At 33.1% G+C, this 14,918-nt stretch overlaps 1 protein-coding gene across 2 annotated transcripts in view; it reads left to right on the forward strand.

The window, feature by feature from the left end:
- The window catches only part of LOC141500776 (FYN-binding protein 1-like), a 114,716-nt gene extending 101,469 nt beyond the window's left edge, over positions 1-13,247 (forward strand). For both annotated transcript variants that reach the window (XM_074204240.1, XM_074204241.1), the window contains 3 exons: positions 4,640-4,673; positions 10,838-10,869; positions 13,013-13,247. In XM_074204240.1, the coding sequence (XP_074060341.1) occupies positions 4,640-4,673; positions 10,838-10,869; positions 13,013-13,035 (89 nt within the window). In that variant the 3' untranslated portion in view covers positions 13,036-13,247. The remainder of the gene's footprint in view (positions 1-4,639; positions 4,674-10,837; positions 10,870-13,012) is intronic.
- The last annotated feature ends 1,671 nt before the right edge of the window (positions 13,248-14,918 follow it).

The raw sequence follows: 14,918 nt of genomic DNA on the forward strand, positions 1-14,918 counted from the left end.
TATATGTATATGATTATATATATTTATGTTCATATATATACATATACAGATATACACATATATATTATACATGTGCTCATGTTATATATACATTATCCTTAAATTATCTTAACTTTCAAGGTGAAAGAAACCTCAGAGAGGATCTACATCCAACCCCCTCATTTTACAGATAAAGAAACTGAAGCCTAGAAAGAAGGTTAGGCAACTTGTTCAAGTCAAAGTCACAAGATGCTCATCAAAGAGGGGGGAAATATGATTTTTTTTTAATTTTGGGAATACTGGAAATTTTTTTAAAAGAAGAATTTACCAATTCATTGAATTTTTTTAGTAGTTTCATAAGTCACTCACTAGCTGGAAGTGGTTGCTACACAAAAGCAAACAGACATTTTGGGATAGAATTAATAGTGACATATGTGTGTAGGAGCTCATTTCTGAGCTAGTTCTGCCCTACCAAATGTCAACAAAACATTTGTTTCCTATCAGTGTGTTCTACCCTACTGAGGGGAGATTTCCAGAGAAAAATTAGATCTTTTATCTGTGGGAGTCACTTTCATATGAGCCTCTACATAATTTACAAAGCTTTAATACAGAAGCTGATCTGTTGCACCAAAATCCACCATTGGGGATATTCACATGTGAGCAAAGACAGGATTTATCAACTGTAAATGAGATTTATTTCTAGGAACTATAAAATATAGATTATATAAAAAATTATGGTGGAATAATTCACTTTCTTTTTGACACATCATGAATCATCTTTAATTGAATTAGGTTTTTAAAAGGATGCAGAGAGCAAAAGCTCCATAGCATTAAAAGTCACAACCCTGGAAAAATCCTATCCATTAGCAATGAATTATGATTTTGCAGCTAATGGACACAAAATTGGTGCATTATTTCAGGAAACTGAAAAGAGCAGTAAGGTGTCATCCAATACTTTATCCTCAAAGAATCTTCTCTAGATACTACTAATAATAGTTTAACATTCATTTAACACCAAGGATGAGCTAAGTGAAAAATAGAAGAGGAGCACTTGAGCAGGCAGAATAGAGGAGGGGAATGCTATCAGTGTTTGAAAATCAAATAGAATTACCTTTATATAATTCATGATATTCATAAATGGCTGAGCTATTTATCATAAATCGCCATAAATAACTTTTCTAATAGAAAGGGCTATGACTGTGCTTAATTACTAATGATATTTAATCATGTACCACAAATATTCTGGTAAATAATTTTAAAAGATATTGTAGTGCTTCCACCAGCAATACTTATAATAAAAACTGCTATTCCAACATAGGAACAGACTTCAACTTGACAGAGTCATAGAGATTCTTTGTACCTTTCTTTTGAAAACACAACCCTGTCTTAATAAGGAAACAATTGATTAAAAACTGAAATACATTATGATCCATATGATGAGGATAAACTGAGAGCCACATCTCAGATAACAATTCCTAATTCTGAATACATTATTCCAATCTTATCTCTTCTAATTTTAAATGGAAGCTGTAAGGAATGCATGCCAACCCAAAATAATATTGACTTTGCATTGAAGAGAGAAAATGTTCTGTCATTGTGAAATAATTAGCTTAGTTACATTAGTAAAGGTGCCAGAGAAACTTTTACCATTGTAATCTCCTTAGATGAATTTTTTTCCTACATACTTTCCCCTCCCCCATTACACTTTTATAAGGAACAACTAAAATAAAGGTAGAAACAAACAATTCATTCAGGAAAAAAAGTTTCAAGCAAGTATTCAGCTTTGATTCTGGTTCTTGACATGGACTCATTTTGTGCTATGGACTCATTTGGGGTACGATTTATGCTTTGTGGCCCTGACACAAAGAATCAGTAATTTGTTCTAAGAGCTGACTAATTACACAGATCATCTGACATGAGACAAGCAAATGGCACTGAATATGTCAGTGATGACTTCATCTCCCTCTGGGAATTAATGTAAGTGATATTTGTCTTGTTTGAAGAGGAAAGTCTCTTAACATGAAAGTGAGTGACAGGAACTTTAGTCTTAAAACAACCCTAAGCAGAATCAATTTTTAGATGATCTTTTGTGTATAAGCTTTTTTTGCTAATATTTCAGTGAAATGAAAAGGGAGGTATAAAATGATCTGAACTAGAAATTTTTCAATCTTATTAAAATAGTGTTGAATATTCTTTACTCTTTAGTAATTTTGACACCTGATCCATTACATTAATTCATAAATTAGGAAATGGTCATCATAGGCAAATGAACTAATGCTAAAGAAAATATAATGTTTATATTTTATTTCCTTTGAAAGGTAATAATTATCTTCTTATGAAAATATTATAGAAGAACATTCTATTGTTGAGGAATTCTTGATGTCAAGTCTTTTATCTGTAATTTGCTAGAGCAGTTTTTCAATCTTTAAAATGGTTCCTTTTCATAATAATAATGACCTCAAGAAAAAAACTGATAGAAGTTTGCAAAGACAATAGCCATATTGTCACTATTTTCTTAAAAAAAAAGTTGGGTTAGCTAAGTGGTGTAGTAAATAGAGCACTGGTCCTGGAGTCAGGAGCAACTGAGTTCAAATCCGACCTCAGATACTTTGGGCAAGGGACATAACTCTGTTGTCTTTTTTGTAAGGTAAATGGGGTTAAGTGGCTTGCCCAAGGTCACACAGCTAGATAATTATTAAGTTTCTAGGGCCATATTTGAATTCAGGTACTCCTGAGTTCAGGGATGGTGCTCTATCCACTGTGCCACCTAGCTGCACCTTAACTCCATTGTCTGGCAAAAAATCTCCCCCCCAAAAAAAGTTGTTAAAATGGTGGACAAAAAATAGGCAATAGCAGCCACTCAATGAATATACATAAAATCAAATTTTATCTGGTGAAGTAAAATTTTTATTATATTAGAGTTCCTATATTATATTACATACTATATTATAGTCCTACAAAAGGAAGAGGAAAAGAAAGGACAGGCAGAGAAAAAGGAGGAGAAAAATCCAAATTACATAATATCTGAGTTGTAAAGAACCTCAAAGACCATATTAATGTAATCCAACTCATGTTTGAGCAAGAATCTCCTCTACAATATCCCCAGGAAGACTTGAAGGCCTTCAATCAATAGGAAAGTATTCTTCCTGAAGAAGCCCATTCTACTCTTCTTCTAAATGATTATCTTTAAAATACTTGAATACAGCTATTTTGTTTACCATGAGTCTTCTCTTCTCTATACTAAATAACTGCAATCCTTCAACCAATCCTCATATCAAAGAACAGCTTTAATTATACTTATTGTCCTTGACTAAATACTATCAATTTTTTCCTAAAATGTATGCCCAGCACTAGAACATAATAGACTAGAAATGCTCTGATCAGGTCAGAATACAATGAGACTCATTTTATTCTTTCTGGATTCTATGCCTCTCTTAATGCAGCATGTACCATATTTCCTGGGGAAAAAAAAGAACAGATCTTATATTAATTTTTGCTCCAAAAGACACATTAGGGCTTTCTGGAGATAGGCAGTCATTTCTGCAGGAATCGTTACTTTCTCTATTCTTCCCTGAAAGAAAGTGCTTCCTATCTTTAACATGGTGAGTGCTGACTTCTTCCCAGACTTACAGACCTCTTTGGTCACCTCACATAACAAGGGGCAGCATAAAAACGTCCCATTTCCCTGTTTGTGTGCACCAGAAGAACATAAGTGCCTGAAACATGTTTAATCTTATCTTTCTTGCCCTCAGTGATGATTAGAGGTGGAGCTTTCTTTCCAACTAGAATTTATCAAGTGTGTATACATATGTCCATGCATTACAACTGAACACTGGTCATTTGGCAATAAGTTTTGAGTTTATTTGCTTCCATAGGCTTTTATTTCTCATTCAAAGGTGCTGGCTTGGTTATTTATAAATATTTAATTTTCATTTACATTATCATTTAAATATTAATGTCAATAATATGATTTATTTATATTTAATTATGTATTTATATTGTTATCTTATAATCCAATATATCCATCATGTGTTGCAATGGATATACTAAATGTGTCTGTCTGGCTGATAATTTTAGCTGGGGCTTATTTTAGGGTGGGACTTATAAGTATCTTGGAAAAAAAATCATACTAGGGCTTATTTTCCAGTTAGGTCTTATTTTCAGGGAACCACAGTATTACCTTTTTGACATTGCATTGAATTAATATTGGACTTGAAGTTCACTCAAACTTCCAGATCTTTTTCAGAATAACTATCTAGTTATATTCCCTACATTATACTTGTGAAGTTGATTTTTTGGGACCCATAGTTAAAACAACATTCATCCCTAAATTAAAACAACATTTATCCCTAATAAATTTCATTTTATTAGATTTTGCCAATGGTTAAGTAAAGGAGCACCAGCAACTGTTGTCTTTTCATTCAAATTGTTGAAAAGATTTATTCTAATTGGAAGGAAGAAAAGTCAGAAGAATACAGTATTAAGAAAGATATTGAAAAGAAAAGAATGTCATAAAGAAACATATTATCACTTCTAGTGCCTTCTGATCTTAGATATTACAAATGTAAACTTAAAACTAAAGCTTAAAAAAACAAATTAAAACTAAAATTTTTTTCTAAATGGCATATTAAACTTTTTCTCCATTTTTTTTATTTCATAGATGGTTATGTCCTTCGAAGCTGTTTGGTGGATAAGTAAGTAAAATTTATCTTTCAGTGCCATATCTTTTTGCAAGAAAGAAATAATTTTGTGACTTTTGCCAGTTTTCTTGTGTTAAATGAAATAACACCTTATGTTACATAAATGTGATAAGTATTATTCTCTACATATTAATTTTAATTATGATTGTAATTTGCATTTTTAAAAATACAAATATTTTTTTCTTTAGAAAGATTTTATTTATTTTGAGTTTTACAATTTCCCCCCCCATTCTTTCTTCACTCTCCCCACCCCCCACAGAAGGCAGTCTGTTAGTCTTTACATTGTTTCCATGGCATACATTGATCTCAGCTGAATGTGATGAGAGAGAAATCATATCCTTCTCTTCATTTTTTTAAGTTTTTTTTTACAAGGCAATGGGGTTAATGACTTGCCCAAGGCCACACAGCTAGGTAATTATTAAGTGTCTGAGGCAGGAATTGAACTCAGGTACTCCTGACTCCAGGGTCAGTGCTCTATCCACTGTGCCACCTAGCTGCCCCTGAGAAATCATATCCTTAAAGGAAAAAAAAATAAAGTATAAGAGATGGCAAAATTACATAATAAGATAACTTTTTTTTTTCTAAATTGAAGGTAATAGTCTTTGGTCTTTGTTCAAACTCCACAATTCTTTCTCTGGATACAGATGGTATTCTCTATCACAGATAGCCCAAAATTGTCCCTGATTGTTGCACTGATAGAATGAGTGAGTCCCTTCAAGGTTAAACATCACCCCCATGTTGCTGTTAGGGAGTACAATGTTTTTCTGGTTCTTCTCATCTTGCTCAGCATCAGTTCATGCAAATCCTTCCTTACTTCCCTGAATTCCCATCCCTCCTGGTTTCTAATAGAACTATAGGGTTCCTTGACATACATATACCACAGTTTGTTAAGCCATTCCCCAATTGAAGGATATTTACTTAATTTTCAATTCTTTGCAACCACAAACAGGACTGCTATGAATATTTTTGTATGAGTGATGCTTTTACCCTTTTTCCATAATCTCTTCAGGGTACAGACCCAGTAGTGATACTGCTGAACAAAGGGTATGCACATTTTTATTGCCCTTTGGGCATAATTCCAGAAAAATTGGATGAGTTCACAGCTCCACCAACAATATATTAGTGTCCCAGATTTCCCACATCCCTTCCAACATTAATCATTGTCCATTCTGGTCATATTGGCCAGTCTGAGAGGTGTGAGGTGATACCTTAGAGATGCTTTAATTTGCAAAAAATACAAATGTTTTAACTATGCTTTTCTGTTTGCTCATGTAGTAAATATGCAAACCCACAGATCATAGCCATCAATTTCTCTTGTTATTATTATTATTCAACTAAATTAATCAATTGAGCTAGAAGAGAGTTCTCTACTATAAAATGATGAAAGTTGTCCTAGGAGACCTTTAAGATTCCTTGTAATTTTATGTTGTGTGATCTTGAGCTAGTCACCTATTCTCTCAGAGGCCCAGGCAGCCAGCTCGTTATGACTATCCCCAAAAGTCTTAAGGCTATTTTAAGCTTCAACAGTTTACTAAATTTAACTAGTTTAAAACTACACTAAGACTTTGGGGGCTCACCCCGAATAAATTGCAAAACATTTGGTGATATGCACATCTGTGTTGGTGAAAGAAATTACCTCTTTAGTAATTCCTTTTGCCAATGAAATCACAGGATTTCCCCAAATCATACTCCCCCTCCCTAAAAATAGCTCTAAAAGTTTGTGATTCTAAGTACCTATTTAATTCTAGAATCAGTAGGGAGTCACTACATTTCTTTTTAGGTTTTTAGCTAGGCAATGAGGTTAAGTGGCTTGCCCAAGGCCATACAACTAGGTAATTATTAAGTGTCTGAGGCTGGATTTGAACTCAAGTACTTCAGACTCCAGGGTGTGTGCTCCATCCACTGCACCAACCTAGCCACCCCAAGTTGCTATGTTGTAAGTATGGAAGTAACATGGTCATACTTAGGAAGACAGCTTTGAGAGTTATTTGAAATGAGAAAGGGAAGAGACTTGGGGCTGGGGCAACAATTAAGAAGCTATTGAAAGATGAGACAGGACCTGGAATAAAAAGAAGGGGCCAGATTGAGGAAGGCAGAGGTAAAAACGACAAGATTTGAGTATGTGAGGTGAAGGAAAGTAAGTAAAGATGATACCAAGGTTGGGAGACCCTAAGTGGATGGAAGGATGGTGGGGCCTTCAGAAAGAACTAATTTAGGAAAAAAGAGTATGTTACAAAGTAGGGGAACATGCAATGATTACAGATTCGAATCCATCCTTGCCTGTGCATTCTGTGTGGTTCATTTTGTCCAACTAAAAATTCAAGGGGAAAAGCAATCACTGCCCCTACTTGCAGAACTTAGCCTGGAGGAATGATCTTATCAATCTGCTATATCATTCCTCACAGCAGCTATTTCAAACTTTTTCATTCCTCACGCCTTCCATAGCACTACTCCTCCCCTCCACACCCTGTGGTTCCCATCCACCCACACTCAGCTGAGAATTTTGCTTTATACTTCCCCCCCCCCAAAAAAATAAAAATAAATAAGTCCACTTACCATGAGCTCTCTTTTCCACCTCCCTCACTCAGCTATCTCCCCCCACCATCTCCTCCTTTAGTCTATTGCTATCTGCCAAGCTGATACAGGCCTTTGTTCCTTCAAGTGTAGACTATAGAAATAACTATATTTTTGACTTTGGATTGTTCTCCTCTTTGAGTTTCTTCTCTAATTCAGTTTATCCTCCACTTAAAAATCTTCCTAAAGCATAGATCTGACTGCCCCTCTCAAATCAAAAAACAAAAAAATTCCATTGATTTCCTATTACCTTCAGAATCAAATATAAAATCCTTTAAACTAATGTTCAAAGTCCTTAATAACCAGGCCACTTTCCAGGCCCTCATACTCTTCCACATTCTTTGACCTAGCAATACTCTCCTTGGGTGGATCCCCACAAAAACATTCCATCTCCTGAATCTGCCTTTCACTGACTGACCCCATCCATGTCTGGAAGGCTCTCCTTCCTCATCTGTGCCTCCTCACTTCCCTGGCTTCCTTCAAATCTCAGGTTAAATTCTACCTCTAGAATTGATGTTTCCCTACCTTCCCACCCTCAGAACCTTCCCTAAGGTCACCTCCCATTCATCTTGCATATATCAAGGATTGTTGTTGTTATTTCTCTTATTTTCATGTTTTCTTCCCCATCCTATCTCCTCCCTATTAAAATGTGAGTTTCTTGAGACCAGAGATATTGTTTTTGCCTTTCTGTATCTCTCCAGAGCTTAGTACAATGGCTTGCATATAATAAACTCTTACTAAATGTATATTGGCTGACCAACTGTACTTTCTTGATCACAGAGTGCTCTCAGGGCCAGGGATTGCCGTGGAATTTTCCCAATGGTACCTACAAAGTTGTTGTATAGATTCTTGGGAACTCTGAAGGGTTAGAAGGCTAAGTTCTGAAAACAAACAGGAGCTTAGGAGTTTGCAAAACAGAGAGAATAGGTAGGTAGGGGAAGCCAGGTGTGATTACAGTGGAGCAGTAAGTCTGGGCCCCACATCTGAAAGACTGCTTCAATTCAATTCAATCCAGTGTCAGAAACTTACTAGTTGGTTGACTCTTGGACAAGTTACTTAACCCTGCTTGCCTCAGTTTTCTTATCTGGAAAATGAACCAGCAAAGGAAATAATAAATCCCTCCAGTGTCTTTGACAAGAAAATCCAAACGGCATCTCAGAGAATTAGTCACAACTGAAAAACAGCTAAACAAACACAAAAGTAAAGATTGTTATGTTAGAAATGATCCCACAATTATCTATCACAGCAAGGGTGAGATATAACCCATCTGTCAGGTCTGGCCCTGACTTGAGCAATCTATTGGTCTATACAGTAGGTATTAAGCTCTATTTTTTTTTTCCAACCTTCTTTAAATACCCTGTGCAATATTCAGTGATTTAGGATTGTTAGATACATTTGTGAATGAGAACTTCCTATATTTATGTCATTGTCTGCCAAAATTTTTCATTAATCTCCATTCTTGGCTCCTTTAGGGTAGTTCTGAGCATTCACCATAATATTCCAATTGATTATGGTCTTTTGAATTGACCCTGTCCTTAATTAAAATCTGGCTTTTGATTCCAATGAAAGCCTGGTAAGAAGGCAGAGGAACTAGAAAAACCAGAATTAATCCAAGATACTTTTAGTGGTTCTAGTCACCTTGTCAGATCACATTTCCAGGGAAATAAATGTGTAAAGCAGAATCAGTAGCAATTCACTTATTTTTATATTAAGCACCTACTATGTACTAGACAGGGCTCTAGGCACTGGGTCTACAAAGACAAAAAGGAAATTGTCCCTGCCCACAAAGGACTTACTTTCTCTAGAGAGAATCAATATGTCCATTGACAAGTAAATTCAAAAATTACGAAGTAATTTTGGAGGATGGCATTAACAACTGAGATCAGCAGGTCAGCCCTGGAAAATACCATGGAATCTGAATGTATACTATGTCCACCTTTTAAAAACTTCTCTTTGGTGTTTCCTTCCTATCTTCTGGTTTTCTTTCTTTCCCCTTAGTCCTAATTCCTCTCACACAGAATGACCTAATATAAAAATATGTAAAACGCAAAGGTACATCTACAACTTTTACCAGGTGGCTTGCTATCAAGGGGAGAGGGGAAGGAAGGGAAGGTGGTAGAAAAATGTGTGACTTAAGAATTCACAAATGAAGGAGCAGCTAAGTGGTGCAGTGGATAGAGCACAGGCCCTGGAGTCAGGAGTACCAAAGTTCAAATCCAGACTCAGACACTTAATAATTACCTAGTTGTGTGGCCTTAGGCAAGCCACTTAACCTATTTGCCTTGCAAAAACCTAGGAAAAAAATAATTCAGAAAGGAATGTTGAAAAACTAATAAAACAAAACAAATAGACTGTCTTGTAGGAGGAATTGAGTTAAGCTTTGAAGGGAGTTAGGTGTGGAGTCAGTGGCTGAGTATTCAAAATCAAAAAAATTCAAACCAATGAAAGCATGAATAGGATTTCAGAACTGAAGTACAGGTGCAGCACAACAACCTAAGATCAGATAGGACCAAGCAGATTAGTCTTATTAAGCAGTTTTAAAAGCCAGACAGTGGCAAATCACTGTCTCTAGAGTTAGGTCACTTGTAACCCTAGTTACAAATTTCAAATTATAAAAAGAAGTAATAATAACAAAGTTATTTATAGACTGATCACAATTCTCATTACAATGCCAGTTCTTTGAGGATAGGTCCTGGCGCGCGCGCACACACACACACACACACACACACACAAGAATTGTCAATGATAAATATATATATATACATATATATGTATATATATGTGTACACATATATATACATATATATGTATATATATATATATATATATATGGAATTGGAAATCCTGCATATAGATTTGTAAATGTATCCAAATGCATTTCACAAATGTATTAAATATGTTTAAATACCCCCCCAAAATTGGCATTCATACAATTGTGTAATTAATCCCTCTGCTAAGGCTTATTTCAAGCCCTCCACACTTTAGTAGGTGATCTTTGTGAGTTACTGTGACTCTAATGAATAAAATAAACAATCACTTTTTAGAATTACATAAATATAGTCATATATTTTTGTATCATTACAATAACTACATTTTAGCTCTTAAATTTGTTGATTTCATTTTAAAAATAGATCATAATCATTACATTTCTATATCAATTTTAAAAGCATATTTTTCAATGCTAAAAGTGCAAATAAATGGTATACCTTAAATACAGAATTCATGAATGCAAAGAACCTGGCATTATGGTGCCTAGAAAAGTGTCAAAATGAAAGCAGATTAACTGTTTGATTATAATGAATAATTGTTAAGTAATTAGTAGTTTTGGACTTTATTATATTTATATTATTTTTATTTATGATTATATTATTAATATAAAATATAGATTAGATAAAACCTAAATTAGAAGATAAAATTAAAGTGTAGATATTAGTATCAAAAGACCTATTTCATATGGATGAATAAAATATAATTTTCAAATATATTATGTGATGTCCATATTATGTTACCTTTTCTCATATTAATTGCTTATTATACATAGAAAATAATTTCTTTAAAATAAATATTCTTTTCTGTATTTCCAGTGAAGGAGAGATCTATGATGACATTGCTGATGGTATGTTTCATTTTTTAAAAATTTACAATATTTTAACACATTTGTTTTTGCTACAGCAAAGTAAGTAGTATCCATCCACAGAAGGGGAGAACAATTAGCAACTTAATCTAAATTCTTAGATTTTCAGGAAAAAAATCAACAATTAATGATCATTCTTAATATTCTGAGCATTAAAAAAATTATTCCCAATGCATAATGAAGCTTACATACTAAGAATTCTGATGGTGTAAACACAATTTGCCTCAATTTTTACTATTAACTCTTATTTATGCTTTAAATCTCTCTAGCTATCAAAAAAAAATGAGGATTCTTGTGACTATTTGTTTTTGTGGCTTATAAGATATTCTACCTGCAACTTTTATGTCTTTGCCTTTGAGCTGGTGTCTAACAATAGTGACTAGCCATCCCTGGATATTCCATATTCATGGCTTGCCATATGAGAATTTTTCTGTACAGATAAGATTAAGAATTTATAACCAGAAGGGATCTTTAGCAATCTTTTGACACATTTCCCTTATTTTAGAGTTGAATAAACTGAGTCCCAAAAAGGTTAAGTGACTTTTAAATTCACATGTGTTTAAAGTAGCAGTCAGAAATTGAATCCAGATCCTCTAATTCCAAAACTAGCCTCTTAAAAAAAACTACTACACATTATGAAGATAGCCCATTTTTTTCTCTACTGCCTTCATTTATTATTCCTTGTTTCCTATTGAACTCTTAATCCTCATATGAACAATAATCTATTCTCTTACTAAAATCATTTTTCTTTATTTTACTTGGAATTATAGTTTTTCCAACTATGAATTTAGGTAAAATCTGCCCTTGTTTCCACTTAAAGTTTATAAATGCTCCTTCAGCCTGTGTAAATGTGATTCTTTAGAAACAAAGAGGAAGCATTTCTGAAACATAAAGAAACAATCTGAGGTCATAGTTTTATTCTCAGCTACTTTCAAATAGTTCGGCTGACTCAAACTGAGGCTCAACCTCTTGTCTGCCCACTTCCAAATGTAGATAAACTGAGTTTTTATATCAAAGTCCTTCATAAACTTTAGTCTATCCCCCCAATCCTCACTATGCCTTACTCTCCCACATATTTTTCTAGTCTTCACCTTACTAATTGAGATTACTAATGATTGGTTCAACAATCACCTCCATAAATTTCTTTCCTTAATGTTTGCAGACCTAAAATTATTAAGTGGTCAAAGAAAAAAGGGTCTCAGACCATAAAAAAAGATATATTTTTTAAATGATACAATATCTACTTTTCTATTTTTGAAGAAAAGAAACACTATAGAAGATCCCCATAGAATAGAAACAGAATTAGATTTTAGAAGACAAGTGATAGGATAAAAGTAAAAATATTGCCATTTGTGTTTCTCTTAGGTCATATCCAATTGTTCCCTATAATAAATTATATAGTATTTTGCCTAGTTTTGTTTCAAAAGATGGAAATTTTACCCAATAAAGTTTCTATACTTCATTCTAGTAAGAAATTTTGCTTCTCTATAATTTAAACATACTTTTGCTTCTTTGCTACCATTCTTTATCTCACTGAAAATTTTTAAATAATTATACTATATTTCAATTTTCATGCAAAAACTAATTTATCATTTTCACATTCACCAATTAGTTATCATTTATCTGGCTAATTTTAATAGCTACATTTTTATTTAAAATTCTCCTTTATTCTTTAATTCTACTTTCTGAACTTATTTTTATAGGACTCCCACATTTAGAGGTCTGGGTAATTTTTTTAAAGTTTTGATATTCTATGTTTTTATTTCTATGTTATTTTATTTATTATGCATTTTGAATTTAACATGGTAAATTTTCATATTCATATGATATACTATGTGGAGCATAAAGGAAATTAAAAACTAGACTAAGTAAATCCAGCACAAATGAAGATCCCAATTCTTACCTAGATTGTAAACAAATTGATTTTATTTTGTACATTAAAAATAGTGAGTTCAATATTTCCTTTGGCTAAAGTTATCCTTCAGTTGTGTATTATAACCCGTATGTCAGTGTCTATGATAGGATTCAATTGCAAAAGACATTCTTCCAACTTGGGGAACTTAAAGAATATGTATATGTGTAATTCTAGGCTTCTAATTACATTTTGTATCCTTTTCTTTTTCAGGTTGCATCTACGACAATGACTAATAACTCTCCAATTTAGTAGCTGTCTTCATTAGATATGCATTTGCAGTTTTAATTGTCATATTATTAAGATGTAACAGCAGATGAATGCAAAAAATATACTTTACTATTACTTATTTGTTAATGAAGTACAATTCTCAACATAAAGACCTGGGAATCAGGGTCCTTTTAAGTTATGCTTTTACTGAATAAATATCCCAGAGGGGTTCATTGATGAGGCTATGTATGTATCTTCTACTACAGTCATGAAGGAGCTTCTTTAGGGGCTGCCTGTTCTATACTTTTAAGGATATACACAGTTCACAGATAAGAAGTTGTTGGACTTCAGTAACAGGACATTTGGTAAAGGAGCATAAAATGGGAAACGTGTCTTGAGAAGGAAACCCATTAAATTCATTTATGATTTATATCTAGGAAACAAACATGAGTTGGTGTCTGAGAAGGCAATTCCTTCACTTTAAAAACTCCTCTAAAAGTTTGTTAAAATTAAATTATATTCACAGTACACTTTATATTTTAAATTTGCAGAATGTCTTGTCTATACTTGTTAATTTTAAAAGCATATTTTTGTTAGAGAACTTGTTATAATTTGTGTGTTTTTGTACAGTCATCTAAGATAAATGTTATAAAAGATAATCTTTATAATCCATTTCCTAGCTGATTTTTGATATGCAAATTTGAATCTTATCATTATTTAAAGTGATGTCATCTGAGAAGTTACATGGATCTAAACTTCAACTAAATATATCCATAACATTATGAATAATGGTTTATGAACAGACATTATTTTTATTCCAAATCTAATAGAAAGGCTTTAAAACTATATTCAGCACCTATTTCGGTAAGAATTTTTCTTTGCCAGCAGGGGGAGTACAAATGAACACACTGCTAGAAAGGTGTACCTTATTTCAAAGTCAGAAGCTAAACTAGGGTTATTTAGTTCCAATTTTTTCTTAATGAAAAAAAAAATTTAGACATTAAAAAATTTCAAATTTTTTTGTGGTTTTCAAACTAAGGATCTACTACTTAACCCTGTGGAAAAGGTAAGGATCCTCCATTTCTATCCACAATCCTGTTGCCTATATAAATTATATAAAGAAAATATATTTACTGTGACATGTAATTTTCTCATCTGTCAAATTAGAATATCACACTCAATTTTTTTTCAGGTCAGGGAGGGCAGAAAAGAGAAGAGAGTGATTTGTTGATTAGTATACTATGGCTATTGAATTTATGCCATTTGCTTATTTTTCAAGTGAACCATGTGGCTATTGAAGAATTCCAAGACCCTTTCTCTCCACCCATTTTTTACCTGTCTCTCCTTTCAAGGCAACACTGAAGAGAATCGAACCCTTCTTCTATATGAAAGCACTTTAAATACTTGAAGATTAGCTATTATGTGCTCCAAAGTAGACTGCCATTTTTTGACAATACCAGTCCCCCTAAACAAAGAATTTTAAAGTTTCGTACAGGAAACCACCCTCACCAAAAGATTGGTCTGGGTGTTTCTATACAAACAGAAAATTTGTTTTTTAAAAAAGGATAATTTTATATTATATATATATATGTGTGTGTGTGTGTGTGTGTGTGTGTGTGTGTGTGTATGAGAAAGATAATCTCGACTCAGTAAAACTATAAAAAGATTCCAAATGTTTTAAGTATTTTTAAAGTATATCTTTAGTTGTCTGACAGATGAAGTTTTGATGTATGTGATGGGAGAGCAACCAATAATATACTATAAAAAATGCTCTTATTTGGGAGAGCTCTAATAATTTCACAAATCATAACCCAGTAATAATAATAATATTCTACTGAAGCCAAGAAAATAATTTTTTCCTTCTTATAAATAAAAGTATATATTCACAGGGATGGAACAAAAGAAATGT

Source organism: Macrotis lagotis, chromosome X (assembly GCF_037893015.1).
Source record: "Macrotis lagotis isolate mMagLag1 chromosome X, bilby.v1.9.chrom.fasta, whole genome shotgun sequence".
NCBI lineage: Eukaryota > Metazoa > Chordata > Mammalia > Peramelemorphia > Peramelidae > Macrotis > Macrotis lagotis.